The 14378-nt window shown below is 36.2% G+C and overlaps 1 protein-coding gene across 1 annotated transcript in view; it reads right to left on the bottom strand.

The window, feature by feature from the left end:
- LOC125679442 (PR domain zinc finger protein 10-like) overlaps nt 1-14378 on the bottom strand; it is a 43130-nt gene that overhangs the window by 4815 nt on the left and 23937 nt on the right. Inside the window, exons 17-20 of the mRNA XM_056157519.1 lie at nt 13509-13643; nt 10612-10790; nt 4718-4849; nt 1945-2100 (exon numbers count right to left, since the gene is read on the bottom strand). Of these exons, the coding sequence (XP_056013494.1) occupies nt 1945-2100; nt 4718-4849; nt 10612-10790; nt 13509-13643 (602 nt within the window). The remainder of the gene's footprint in view (nt 1-1944; nt 2101-4717; nt 4850-10611; nt 10791-13508; nt 13644-14378) is intronic.

The following is a 14378-nucleotide window of genomic DNA, read 5'->3' as shown; positions in this document are numbered from 1 at the left end:
CATTCCAACATTGCTGTATGCATCTGAGACATGGGTCACAACCAGGAAACATGAGCAACGACTAGACGCCTTCGATTCCAGATGCCTTAGAATTATTCTGAAGACCAAATGGTGGGAACGAAGGCGCAACAGTGACATTCGAGAGCTCACAGATCAACCATATGCCTCAACACTACTCATGAGGAATCGGCTGAGATGGTTTGGTCACATGTCGAGGATGGGAGACGAAAGATTCCCTAAACGAATGTACAAATGGGACCCTACATCGGTTGGAGGCAGACGAAAACAAGGACGACAACCGCAGAGATGGCGAGACACGCTGGCAAGAAACTTTACAACTGCGGGCCTAACATATCAGGACGCCGAAAATATAGCCAAAGACCGTGTGACATGGAGGGATACCATAGCAGCACTGATGTGATAATCACTAACAGTATCCAGTAAGTAAGTAGATGTAATGTAATAGGCATAAAAAATTGCAAATTGTTGCAAAAGGCCACCTAAAACCAGAAATAAAACACTGAAATTGTTTTACTTGAGTATGACTGTACATAAGTCCATTTGAGGAAATTTGGTTTAAGATAAATAACTGCCGCTGTTTAGCATTTATATGAGTCGTTCTTTAATCAATAAACCATTTTCCTATTTGGAATGATGAACAGTACAATATTTTCATAGGTGCATTCATATTACACAACAACTCTTTTACATATGGCATTACTTAACTGACTGTCTTTTTCTGACATGACTGCAGCACCTTTAATAGATTTCATCAGTTTATTTGCCGTTGGTTGATAATTCGAGTGTTTAGCTTTGCCTAAATATCATGACAGTTGCTACATGAGTTTTTATATTAACTTTTGAGAAGTCAAACTGTATAACAATTCTTTTCCTCCCTTGGACTATTTTTACTTATTACATGCTGTGCATTTGTGCCCTTTTTCTTGTACAGTATTTGTTTAGTTTTTCGTCAGCCACATTATGGTTTGAAAATCCTGTGCACACAAGAACATCTTAGTGTAAACAAACGGAACTACAGTGATCTCTAAATAAAATGTAACTTGCAAATATTGGAAGTTATGATGAAAATGATTAATATTTGTTATAATATATGTATCACATTTATAACACCCCCCCCCCCCTTCAAGAAAACGACCCCAAAAATATGAAAAGCGAAAAAAATAAAAAAAAGATTGGGAAAATATTGGACTTGAACTCGGAATGTATGGTTTGAGTTTTAGATTACCGAGCACCTAAACCACTAGGCCACCCAGGCATGTAAATTTAAAGGTTTAACATTTGACAGGCTGCTATATCTCGAGATAAATTTTGAGAATGATTTTTTCATATTTTATCCATTTTCAACAAGAACGCCACTTATCTGGTTAACGAAACATAAAAAACGTTGGCCTTATACTTAAATATAACACGCCAGTCTATTATTGGAAACCGGTGTTTTCCATTTAGATTTTTGAGTCGGCCGTATTGTCAGCAAATGCGCTATACCTCTTTAATCACTATGACCATTTTGGCCACACCCTGGTACCGAAACCTCAACCCCTTGGATCATGAAATTTCCAAATTTGGTAAAGGCTACCTGCTCCTCATAAATATCCATTTACATGTAATTTCAATCTAGTATCAATAACATTAAAGATGTTATTGAAATGGTTTACACATAAATATACAGGTAATTGGTCAATTTTGACTTTTTTGCCTCCAAAGGTCCTGGCGGTGCAGGAATCCTGAAATTTACAACATACAGTGTATGTCTCCTTTGTCCAAAAGATGTTTCACGAGAAATTTGAAAGCACTGGAAGGGCGGTTATCAAATCTTAAAATGTTCAATTATTGACCGATAACACATGATGGCAGACACAAACCAAAGGCAAAATGTCACCCGCGTGACTCAGGTGACCTCATACTTTCCATATCTGTACTTACTGTAAAGCTGTTTAAATGAGTTTTGACACGTCTGAAGCAGAAGGCATCCCTGCTGGAGCCCCATCTAGAGTTAGGAAAGGACTTGTAAATGTTGCTTTTGAACAGCTCCAAGTTCTCCACCAAACTGCTGATATCTGCATTCGGAATGACTATCTCCTGCAATAAATAATCATAATCAAAAGTCCTCATTAGGTTACTTTGAAAACTGCCTTCTTGTAATAAATGAAATTTCTAAGTTGAATATCTATTTCATTTGGGGCGACTGTTGCATACAATAGGGGGGGGGGGGGGGGGGGGGGGAGAAAGAGAGAGAGAGAGAGAGAAAGATGTACATGTGATATGTGTAAAAGTGTAAAACCTTAGAAACAAGTCAAGAGTACATCAAGGTCGTTTGCGTCGAACTACTCTTGGTTTCTCAGTACACAAATGTAATTTTCCTATCTCAATTCTTGCAGTGTTCTTTTATGTGCAATTTCGTATACACTAGGCCCATGGGTATAAACAGTCACTTATGTAATGCAAAATAAACAAGAGGCTCAATGGAGCACTCAGCAGATGCACCTTCTCTATTGATCTAAAAAAAAAAACACATTTCAATCCATTCTGGCCAGGGGACACAAATTTGAAACATTGCTTTCACATTTTTCTGACCACATAGGTCAATATGAAGGGCATAACAAGCTTAAAATTGTGCTATATGTAAAGAGACTTGCATATAAATTTTACAAACAGCATTTCCATGGTTCGTCAAAGAAAAAGTTTTAAAGATTTTTGTTTGATATATTTCTTTGCACAAGATTCACTGTGGCCCCACTTTCTTGAGAAGAGGATATTTAAAAAAAAATTAACCTGTTTTTCTTGTGTAAAACTGTGAGAAAACAGACAGTTACAGTGATCTTCACAAGTCAAGGGTTATTGATTCGTTACCTCGCACTAACACTTAACATCAGTGACTATCAAAAAGTTGGGCTCGTTCTGCTTGTTTCCACAAAAGAGTGGGAACCAATGAGAATGCGGTTCTATATCGTGTATATCTTGAGAAGATTTTTACAGATTTTCTCCCTATATATTTCTATGTAAAACTTTGATCCCCTATTGTGGTCCCATCCTACCTCATGGGGCCATGATTTTAACAAATATGAATCTGCACTATATGTCAGGAAACTTTCATGTAAATTTGCACTTTCCTGTCCCAGTGGTTTTGAGAAGATTTTTAAAGATTTTCCCTATATATTTGTATGCAGGGTTTGACATTAAGGCACGTCCAACCGACCGAGTCTACTAAATGATGGGTTCGGTCGGATAAAATGTCGATTTACTAGTCCGACTGGTTGTGTTGAAAAAACAACAAGAAACTTTAAACAATAAGATATTTTATTCTTAACTAAGAAAATAACTGACAGTGTAAAGATTTTTCAGCAATTTTGAACCGCGTGATGTATGTACATAATCTCTATTATTATTTCTAATAAATAACTCGCAATCGGAAGTGAAGTTTTACGACATCTACTCGATTGTGGGTGTAAAGTTATGTTTCAGATAAATAGACAGAGCTGCCAACATTATGAAATGGAAAATAGTAAGGCTGGAGAACTTTTATGAATAAATATGTAACCTGAGCAATTTTAGGCACATTTCAAATCCAAATTTAATGAATTTAGACATACTAATTGTCAAGCATTACATGATTTTACAACTGCAGAAGCACTGTCCTCTGTGAGCTAATTCATTATTATGCTTGTAGAAATGGATATCAAGATATAAAGAGGGATAGCCTTAGAATGTGCTACTTCATAAATATGCTAATGGTTCGGTTTGTATCCTGCCCACAAGGTTTTCCTAATAAGTGATACTACGACCTTGACCTTGAAAAACAATAGGCACCTTCCTCTCATCATGATGATCAAATATACCAAGTTATAATATCCTGGAGCTTACGGTTCGGTTTGTATCCTGCCCACAAGGTTTTCCTAAAAAGTGATACTACAACCTTGACCTTTAACCTTGAAAAACAATAGGCACCTTCCTCTCATCATGATGATCAAATATACCAAGTTATAATATCCTGGAGCTTACGGTTCGGTTTGTATCCTGCCCACAAGGTTTTCCTAAAATGTGATACTACGACCTTGACCTTTGACCTTGAAAAACAATACGCACCTTCCTCTCATCATGATGATCAAATATACCAAGTTATAATATCCTGGAGCTTACGGTTCGGTTTGTATCCTGCCCACAAGGTTTTCCTAAAAAGTGATACTACGACCTTGACCTTTAACCTTGAAAAACAATAGGCACCTTCCTCTCATCATGATGATCAAATATACCAAGTTATAATATCCTGGAGCTTACGGTTCGGTTTGTATCCTGCCCACAAGGTTTTCCTAAAATGTGATACTACGACCTTGACCTTTGACCTTGAAAAACAACAGGCATCTTCCTCTCATCATGATGATCAAATGTACTAATTTGTAAAGTCCTAGGGCTTATTGTTCAGTCTGTATCCTGCCCACAAGGTCCGGACAGACAGATGGACGACGCCATACCATAATACGTCCCGTCTTTGATGGGCGTATAAAAATGTGAAAAGTTTACGACAACGACGCCAGACAACGGACAAATTTCCATTAGAAAAGCTCACTGGAGCCTTTGGCTAAGGTGACCTTGCAACAGATCGCAATAGATAGTCTCAGTGATCCAGGGGACTTAACAATAGGAAGAAATTGCAAAGAGTGAAGGTCTGTTTTGTCTTAGGACAGATCACCATACACACCTGCTGTATTTCAGGATGCTTCTCCACCAGGTTTTCTATGATCTTTGTTAACTGTTCACTACTTAATGCAGACAATCTCTTGTGTAAATTTGGCGCCTCAGTTTTCTTTGATTTGGTACTTCTCTTCCTTTTCTGAAAATGAAACCATCAACTTTCTAAATGTATATGCACATCAAGTTTTAATCAACTGAAGGTTTTGCACCATGGCATATTTTCACCTTTATTCTAACAGATTTATATATGAAGTCACCTTTCATTTCACAGATTACATATATACGAAATATACTATGAATTATAAAATTATAACTTTAGTGTGAAACAATATCTAATACAGGGGGTTTCGCTTAATCCATTAACGCATTTGTGTCTTTTGTGAGGATCCCCCCCCCCCAATTAACCGAATATTTGATTAGCCAAATGCCCAAATGAGTAGATTTACAATACCCCTCGCACCTCTATTTGAAGACTTTATAAGATATTTAGTATTTCATACATTGAAGACTTTATAAGATATTTAAGTATTTCATACGGCAATTCTTTACGTTAATATTACAACAAACTATATTATTGGTATATTATGTTTTTTATGCATAAGAATTTATAAGTACTTTCTGTCCGTATTAATTTATTGTCATTTTGCTTACTTTTATAAGACTTTAATCAATCATTTGTTCATTTTACTGTAAACAGCTGCCATTGTGAATTGAATGTACAAATTAGTGTAAAGTTTTTCAGCTTCAGATTTGTCTGAAAGTAACATCTCTCTAGTAAATATTTTAATTACACACAAACATACTGTAAATGTACATTCAAGTGCTCCACAAGATCCAACCTATCAATTTCATTTCCTTGTCGGAAAACTTGTACATCAAATGATTTGTATTCAAAGCTAAACAGCAAAGCCTATCAATTTTAATTCTCTTTAATACAAATTACACACACAAAGCATAATTATGGAGATAAATTTTCCCCTCAATTGATTTGTATTAAGAGCCAATTACATGTACCGAACCCCGTTCAATTATGTACCGAACCCCATTTCAATTTTAATTGATCCTCACACTACATACATGTCATAAGAAAAACAACAACCCCAACAGCAGTTGTCAGAAGACAACATACTTCACCGGGAAGAATGACTCTACTTAACCTATTGTTCAAAAAGTCAAAGTTTATGAAAAATAGGTTAAAGTCTAAGTTTTGAGGCATCTAAATATGAAATATCAAATCCTTATCCCCTTGGTTCAAAAGATATAGCCAAGGTTAATGTTTTTGAAAAGCAGGTCAAGTCCAAGGTCAACAGTTCTGGTAATGAATGAAATGTCTTCTAATGAGGCATCTATATTTGAAACATCAGAGCCCTATCACTCTTAGTTCAAAAGATATAACCAAGGCTCAAGGTTTTGAACAGTAAATCAAAGCAAAGGTCATTAGGTCAAATGTCTTCTACCAAAACAAAGGTCTATTCATGATAGGGCTGAAACGATTCACCGAAATATCGATACTGTTCAAGATAAACTCTTGATTCATTGCATTGATTTTTGGTTCGATACGTTTATTACAAACGGGTTTACGGAAATACATCAGGCTTGGCCTGTACTTATCATTTTTACCTGAATAAGGGACAAAATAGCGTCCAATAACGTTTAGACATTGTTTATCTTGATTCTGATGAAAATAATAATGAACTTTATCGGTTTGAACTACAGAGCCAACAGGTATCTTACCGTTTGGCAGTTTGGAAACATTTTGCTTTTGAAATTATGATTTTGAATCTTCAATGGTAATTAAATTTTTCTTGAAAGTTATTATTGGTTTCTTCTGTAAATTGCATCGTATTGAAAGTATTGAATCGTGGCATAAGTATTGCAATACGTTTCGCATCTTGAATGAGGGTATCGTTTCAGCACTACTTCATGAGGCATCTTTATGTAAAATATCAAATCCCTATCTTTATTGGTTCAAAAGATATCGCCCAGGTTGAAGTCATTCCGGCGAGCTAAAAAAGAAGTCATTTAATATTTTACTCAACCAATGTAGTCATTAACAGTAGCTTAGATCATCTAGTGCACAGGTCAATCTGAATTTGTTGAAGTGTGACTTATCACCTGGGAAGAATTGAGCGCAGTACCAGTATTTTGTGCAATCTTGAATCTTAATGAAACTCAGTATCTATTCTCAATTTGATCAAAATGATGTAAAACTCAAATATGACAAGAATTTTTGCTGACATTTTGGCAAGTTGACATAATATAACTTTTCTGCACCATTTTCTTCGAGAAAACACCTAGCACAGGCTTTGATGAACTCCAGATTTATACCAAAGATCCATGTTTCTAGTACACACATATGTGATAAAAAAAAAATTGTTCAGATTAAAGCTGCACTAAAAGAAATACATTCGGGCTGTTCCAGAAATGATCAAATGGGGGGGTCGGGCGGCAAATGATATTTTTTTGTGTGGGTGGTCGTATTTTTTCATATTTTAATTGGTCCGTGGTTGGACTGTTAAAAAAATATTTATTATGGGTAGTGGGTAGTTTCTATTGTTTTATTTTGTGCCACGTGGGTGTTGAGTTTTCAGAATATTTTTATTGTCGCTCTTGTCGTGTTGGTTACAAAACGTCGGAGGGAAAATTGAAAACGTGCTTTCGAAATGCTGCTTTCGAAATCGGAAATAACATAGAACTATTCGAGTTGTCGCTCTTTGCAGCGCATAACTTTCCATTACGGCACTCTTCAAATTAGAGGCGCGTTTAGTAGGGTCCCTTTGGACGTGATGGCGGCGAACTCTGTTCTGAAGATCATTACAGTTTACAGTGCATCGATTTTGGGAATATTTTGAAACCAATAGGTATTCCGTTTTCTAATAAAAATAGGCAAACCTTAGTTGATTTATACGAGGGTACCGATGCATTATATTTATCAGTCGGTGTGATGGTGATATAGAGGCCTCCGGGCGCGGGCTCCATTAGAAGACGAATGATTCGTGGAAAAACATATCCATACCCATTTCATGATAATAGCATCGTTTGGACTCCCAATCTTTCCAACATTCCCGCCATAGATGCCTTTGATTGTTGATGTGACATCGTTGCTTCAGAACTACTGCGATACAATGTCGCACAGGCATTACCGCGTCATTGACTAGAATGTTTGTCCCGAAATCCTCGCGAGATTTGTATCGTTTTCATTTTTAAAAATATTTTTGTGGTGGGTCTGGTTAGTTTTTTTTTTATTAGATGGGTCATTGTAAAATGAGTTTATTAATTTGATGGGTCATGGGGTAATTTTTTATTTTTTTTTATGGGTGCTTGGTATATACAAAAGGTGCCTCCCGACCCCCCCATGTATTTATTTCTGGAATAGCCCTTCACAAATTTGAGCCTTTTCATGAAATTTGAGAAATTGTGTCACTTTTGGTGCTGTGTACTCCAAATATCCCTAAATATTAGATGAATTATGTAGAAAGACATGATCTCTTACATGAAATTAAATTAAAATGAATTTAGCCTTTACAGCTTGAGTTTTTAAGCTATACATGGGCCAGGATAGACTGTTGTCATATACATGTATATGGTCCCTTACTTAGTTCCAGGGATGGGGTAATTGAAAAATGGAATTGTTATTTGCAGTTTTTAATCACATTTTTCTAAAGTAATTGGATGTACAATGTATTTGTAATTAAATTTGCTTTCATTTACAAGTAATTGAATGTATTTAACTCCATTCACGAAAAGTCAAAATTTTCAATTACATTTCAATTAAATTCTTGTTCAAACTTAACACTTGGAAAATGATGGAATGAAAGTATCTGATAATAATGCTGTATAAGACTGTTTCATTGCTTGTCATGGGGTGCTTATGCAATAATTAGATGTCTCATCATGTTTATATACTTGATGCAGCATGACCACAATGCCTAGGGCTATAGGTGAAGGGCTAATTGTGTTCAGGTGTGAACCCCTCTCATGCCCAAGAACAAAAGCACAGGTTGAAAGTACACCAGAGTAATAGTTCACATCATTCATGACTTAAAATGCACTGGCTACATTATTGCAGCTACAAGAATTTCATGTTCCAGAAAATACAGCTAAAAATTTCAAAGCCAGATTTTTAGCAAACCTCCTCAAAAAGCTTGAAACTGGATCAAAGCAGGCTTTGTGGTCAAGTCTTCCAAAACATTTTGAAATAAACTTCAGTCATTGAAATGTAAATTGATTACATTTTTCAAAGTAATTAATTGCATTAGTTAAAATCAATGTAATTGTAAGTAGTTGACAAAATTATCAATGTAATTGAAGGTATTTAATTACATTTTAATGTAATTGACCCCATCCCTGCTTAGTTCAAGTTGGAAATAGAACCCATCTTGCATAGATCGGAAACATTTAGTAGCTATTAAGAGTTGTCTGTAGCTATGGAAACATTTAGTAGCTATTAAGAGTTGTCTGTATCTATGGAAACATTTAGTAGCTATGAAGAGTTGTCTGTATCTATGGAAACATTTAGTAGCTATGAAGAGTTGTCTGCATCTATGGAAACATTTAGTAGCTATGAAGAGTTGTCTGTATCTATGGAAACATTTAGTAGCTATGAAGAGTTGTCGGTATCTATGGAAACATTTAGTAGCTATGAAGAGTTGTCGGTATCTATGGAAACATTTAGTAGCTATGAAGAGTTGTCGGTATCTATGGAAACATTTAGTAGCTATGAAGAGTTGTCGGTATCTATGGAAACATTTAGTAGCTATGAAGAGTTGTCTGTATCTATGGAAACATTTAGTAGCTATGAAGAGTTGTCTGTATCTATGGAAACATTTAGTAGCTATGAAGAGTTGTCTGTATCTATGGAAACATTTAGTAGCTATGAAGAGTTGTCGGTATCTATGGAAACATTTAGTAGCTATGAAGAGTTGTCGGTATCTATGGAAACATTTAGTAGCTATGAAGAGTTGTCGGTATCTATGGAAACATTTAGTAGCTATGAAGAGTTGTCTGTATCTATGGAAACATTTAGTAGCTATGAAGAGTTGTCTGTATCTATGGGAACATTTAGTAGCTATGAAGAGTTGTCTGTATCTATGGGAACATTTAGTAGCTGTTAAGAGTTGTCTGTATCTATGGGAACATTTAGTAGCTGTGAAGAGTTGTCTGTATCTATGGAAACATTTAGTAGCTATGAAGAGTTGTCTGTAGCTATGGAAACATTTAGTAGCTATGAAGAGTTGTCTGTAGCTATGGAAACATTTAGTAGCTATGAAGAGTTGTCTGTATCTATGGAAACATTTAGTAGCTATGAAGAGTTGTCTGTAGCTATGGAAACATTTAGTAGCTATGAAGAGTTGTCTGTAGCTATGGAAACATTTAGTAGCTATGAAGAGTTGTCTGTAGCTATGGAAACATTTAGTAGCTATGAAGAGTTGTCTGTAGCTATGGAAACATTTAGTAGCTATGAAGAGTTGTCTGTATCTATGGAAACATTTAGTAGCTATGAAGAGTTGTCGGTATCTATGGAAACATTTAGTAGCTATGAAGAGTTGTCTGTAGCTATGGAAACATTTAGTAGCTATGAAGAGTTGTCTGTAGCTATGGAAACATTTAGTAGCTATGAAGAGTTGTCTGTAGCTATGGAAACATTTAGTAGCTATGAAGAGTTGTCTGTAGCTATGGAAACATTTAGTAGCTATGAAGAGTTGTCTATCTATGGAAACATTTAGTAGCTATGAAGAGTTGTCTGTATCTATGGAAACATTTAGTAGCTATGAAGAGTTGTCTGTATCTATGGAAACATTTAGTAGCTATAAAGAGTTGTCTGTATCTATGGAAACATTTAGTAGCTATGAAGAGTTGTCGGTATCCATGGAAATGCCTACAGTGTGAACTGACCTTTACACTTGGAACAAACTCTTCGTCGTCTTGGTCGTGTCCATGATCTTGTAATTCATCATCTCGATCCACTCTAATCGAGATCTCCCCCATTTTCAATCTCCTCTTAATACCGTCCACCTGAGCTTTTCTCCTTAATGGTGTCCAACCGCTCTTATCATTAGGGGAATCTGATATCAAGTCAACTGCATAAAGGACAAAATTTTAACCATGATATATAAATATAATACATGTATTTTATCGGATTTCCCAAGTAATTGTAATCGTAACAGTATGTATGACCAGCAGGAATTTTTTAAAATCTTAATTTCAAAGGCCTGAGCTTTCCAATCAGAAACAAGAGGTACTGTGAGCAATGCTCACTAAGACCCCCCCCCCCCCCCCCCCCCCCTTACCCCAATCTCCCAAAGGGTGTTGGTAATAGGTAAAACTTCAGTATTATGATCCAAAAGGTATCTAGGAACGCAGCATCTCCATGCGATGAAAAAAGCCATTAAAGAATTTAAATGGAAACCATATTGCTACTTCAATGTCCAGTGCGCTTGACCTTAAAATCGATAAGGGAACATCTTCATCCCATGGGTAGTCCATATGTACGATATGGTGACTGTAGGTGGAAAGGATAACACTTTAGAGCCCGGAAACCATATTGCTACTTCAATGTCCAGTGCGCTTGACCTTTGACCCAAAAATCGATAGGGAACATCTTCATCCCATGGGTAGTCCTTATGTATGATATGGTGACTGTAGGTGGAAAGGATAACGCTTTAGAGCCCGGAAACCATATTGCTACTTCGATGTCCAGTGCGCTTGACCTTTGACCTCAAAATCGATAGGGAACATCTTCATCCCATGGGTAGTCCATATATATGATATGGTGACGGTAGGTGGAAAGGATAATGCTTTAGAGCCCAGAAACCATTGCGTCTACAGACGGATGGACAACCCGATTCCAGTAAAATCCCCCCCCCCCCCCCAACTTGTTGTTGCGGGGGGGGGGGGGGGGGGGGTATAAAAATAGCAACATTTGTTTGAAATTGGGAAGTGTTCCGTGGATAAAAGAAATAGGGAGAAAACCAAACCAGTGCAATAAGGTACAAGAGGCCCATGGGCCACATCACTCACCCGACTCAAAGTTTTACATGCGAATATATAGGCGAGTCTATTGTGGCCCCAACATATCCTCAGGGGCCATGAATTTTACAAACTTGAATCTGCACTATGTCAGGAAGCTTTCATGGAAATGTAAACTTCTATGTCCCAATGGTTCTTGAGAAGATTTTTTCTATATACTTGTATGTAAAACTTTGATCCCTGCTGTGGTCCCATACTACCCCCCGGGGGCCATGATTTTGACAACCTTGAAACTACACTGTGTCAGGATTCTATCATGTAAAAAAATTTCAGCTCTTCTGGCCCTGTGGTTCTTGACAAGATTTTTAAATGACCCCACCCTATTATTTTTGCATTTGTGTTATTATTTCCCCTTTGAAGGGGCATGACCCTTTATTTGAACAAACTTGAAGGCCCTTCACCCAAGGATGCTTTTTGCCAAGTTTGGTTTTAAATTGGCCCATTGGATCTGGAGAAGAAGTCGAAAATGTGAAAAGTTAACACACAGACGACAGATGATGAGAAGAGCTCACTTGAGCTTTCAACTCAGGTGAGCTAACAAGAGGCCCACAGGCCTTATCGGTCACCCGAGTACTAGTTAAAAATATCACTAGTCCCAAGGGATAAAAATCTAATAAAAATGTCCTGTTCTGAAAACATCTAAGCAACAGCATAAAACTAGAAAACTGGCACGGTCTGATAAAGCAATGTCTGGGGCTGGTATGTATGTTAGAATTAAAAATATTCAAAGATACATTGAAATGAAAATTTGTGAAAAAGGAATCATTACGCATATTTATGAGAGATTGATGCAAATGTAAATTACTTCTGTTTGGCACACACTCATCCACAACAGAGTGCAACTAAATCCCATTATAAGGTGATTCAACATGGCTAACTGGTACCAGGGTTGTCACTAATGCAAGAATCTGCATCCTAGACACAGAAAATTCATTTGGGACACAAGTTTGTCTGATATGGCGAGTCCCGCGGACGTGTCAGTCACGGACTCCGAGTAAAAATCATAATTTTTTAGAAGCTCTAATGTTGTGTATCAGTTTAAACTCGTAGTAGGAAAAAATCTAGGTAAAATGTTACGCTCTAGTGAACCAAAATAAAACCACTGAGTTCACAGTGTTCCAGTCCGACTTGTTTGTTTAGCGTCATTCAATTACGTGCGAAATAGAATATAATATTCAAAACATAATTAGATAACATGCAAAATGAGGAACGTCATTTACTCTTATTACTTTATTTATTTGTTTGACAAATCGGGATCTATATCTAAATATAAATGTTTGTCTTCCGGTAGCCATTTTTATTGGAATCAAAAGTAGCGTAGTTTGTAAACTTTGGTAGGTTTTTCAGATTGTCGGCAAACAAAACTAGTACGCATGTATTTTATCACAATAATGATTTGATTAAAATGCTGTTAAATATTGTGTTGTGATGATAGGAGATTCAGGGAAATAATTCTCTTGGCGTGGACAATAAGTCGTTCAAGGCCAAGTCGTGAATGATTCAAAATAAATCTTAAAATTGATGTTTTGTACTGCTTCCATTTTAATTATCTTATATAAAAAAGACTCATTAGATATCCATGGGATTCATGAAATTTTTGTGGGACTCGAGCTGCTTATAAACCACGAGTCCGGGACTCGTCTTCAATAATTTCTAGTGACAACCCTGTGGTACAAAATGTGGTAAATACCATTCGAAAAGGATTATGAATTTGACATATTAATGTCTAGAAAAAGGATATTCTGAAAATCATAAGAATTCTAATTCACCTATTTCAGTAACTTTGAGGCGAGGAGAGTTTGATGTAAGAGCTCTCCTTCTCGGACTCGATCTTAATCTCCCTCTTTGTTGAATAAATTCTTCCTCTGGGGACACTGATGTCTGTCTCTGTGGTAAATCTTCATCTAAAATCAAAATTATTTTTCAGAAGAAATTCATCTCTTTTTCAATACCAAGAACTCTTAGAACTACATTGTGACAACTGCAACTTATAATTCAATTCCATGGAATTTTCAGTAACCATTACAAATCAAGATGGACAAAAGGCAAATTAATAAATACCATGTTGGTGGAACTCTCTACACGGGAGTCTAGAAACTTGTTCGTACTTTGGTTCCCTTTTCAGAGAATATGACGCACAATAAAATATGAAACTAAAACATGGACATTCTAAACAAAGACCTATGGGCAACATCATTCATCTATACATTCTTAAATGAAAGAGTACAATTATGTACCCTCAAACATGTCATGGTGTGAAGAAACTTGAACTTCCACTGCCCATGTACAATCAAAATTTACCAGACAAGCAAACATATTTATATTAATAGATTTTTAATGAATTTTACTAATTTTTCAAACTGAGATCTCTAAAAAAAATATGGCACCTTTAGCCACTGTACTGTAGCTATAACATAAATCTGAAATTTTTATTTTTCTTAAACTCCTATCCCTACTTCGTCTCCAGAGACTTTCATGCAAGAAGTTAGCAAAACCTTTGTTTATAAACATTGTTTTCCTTCAACATTCAGAAACTTTTGTTTATATATATATATATATATATATATATATGCAATATGCAAGGGAGACGTGGCCCTTGCCAACACTACACCTCCTTCGCCTACGACAAAGACAGAGCC

Source organism: Ostrea edulis, chromosome 2 (genome assembly GCF_947568905.1).
Source record: "Ostrea edulis chromosome 2, xbOstEdul1.1, whole genome shotgun sequence".
Taxonomy (NCBI): Eukaryota; Metazoa; Mollusca; class Bivalvia; order Ostreida; family Ostreidae; genus Ostrea; species Ostrea edulis.
Note: the sequence above shows the minus strand (reverse complement) of the source record. Positions and strands in the feature narration are given on the sequence as shown.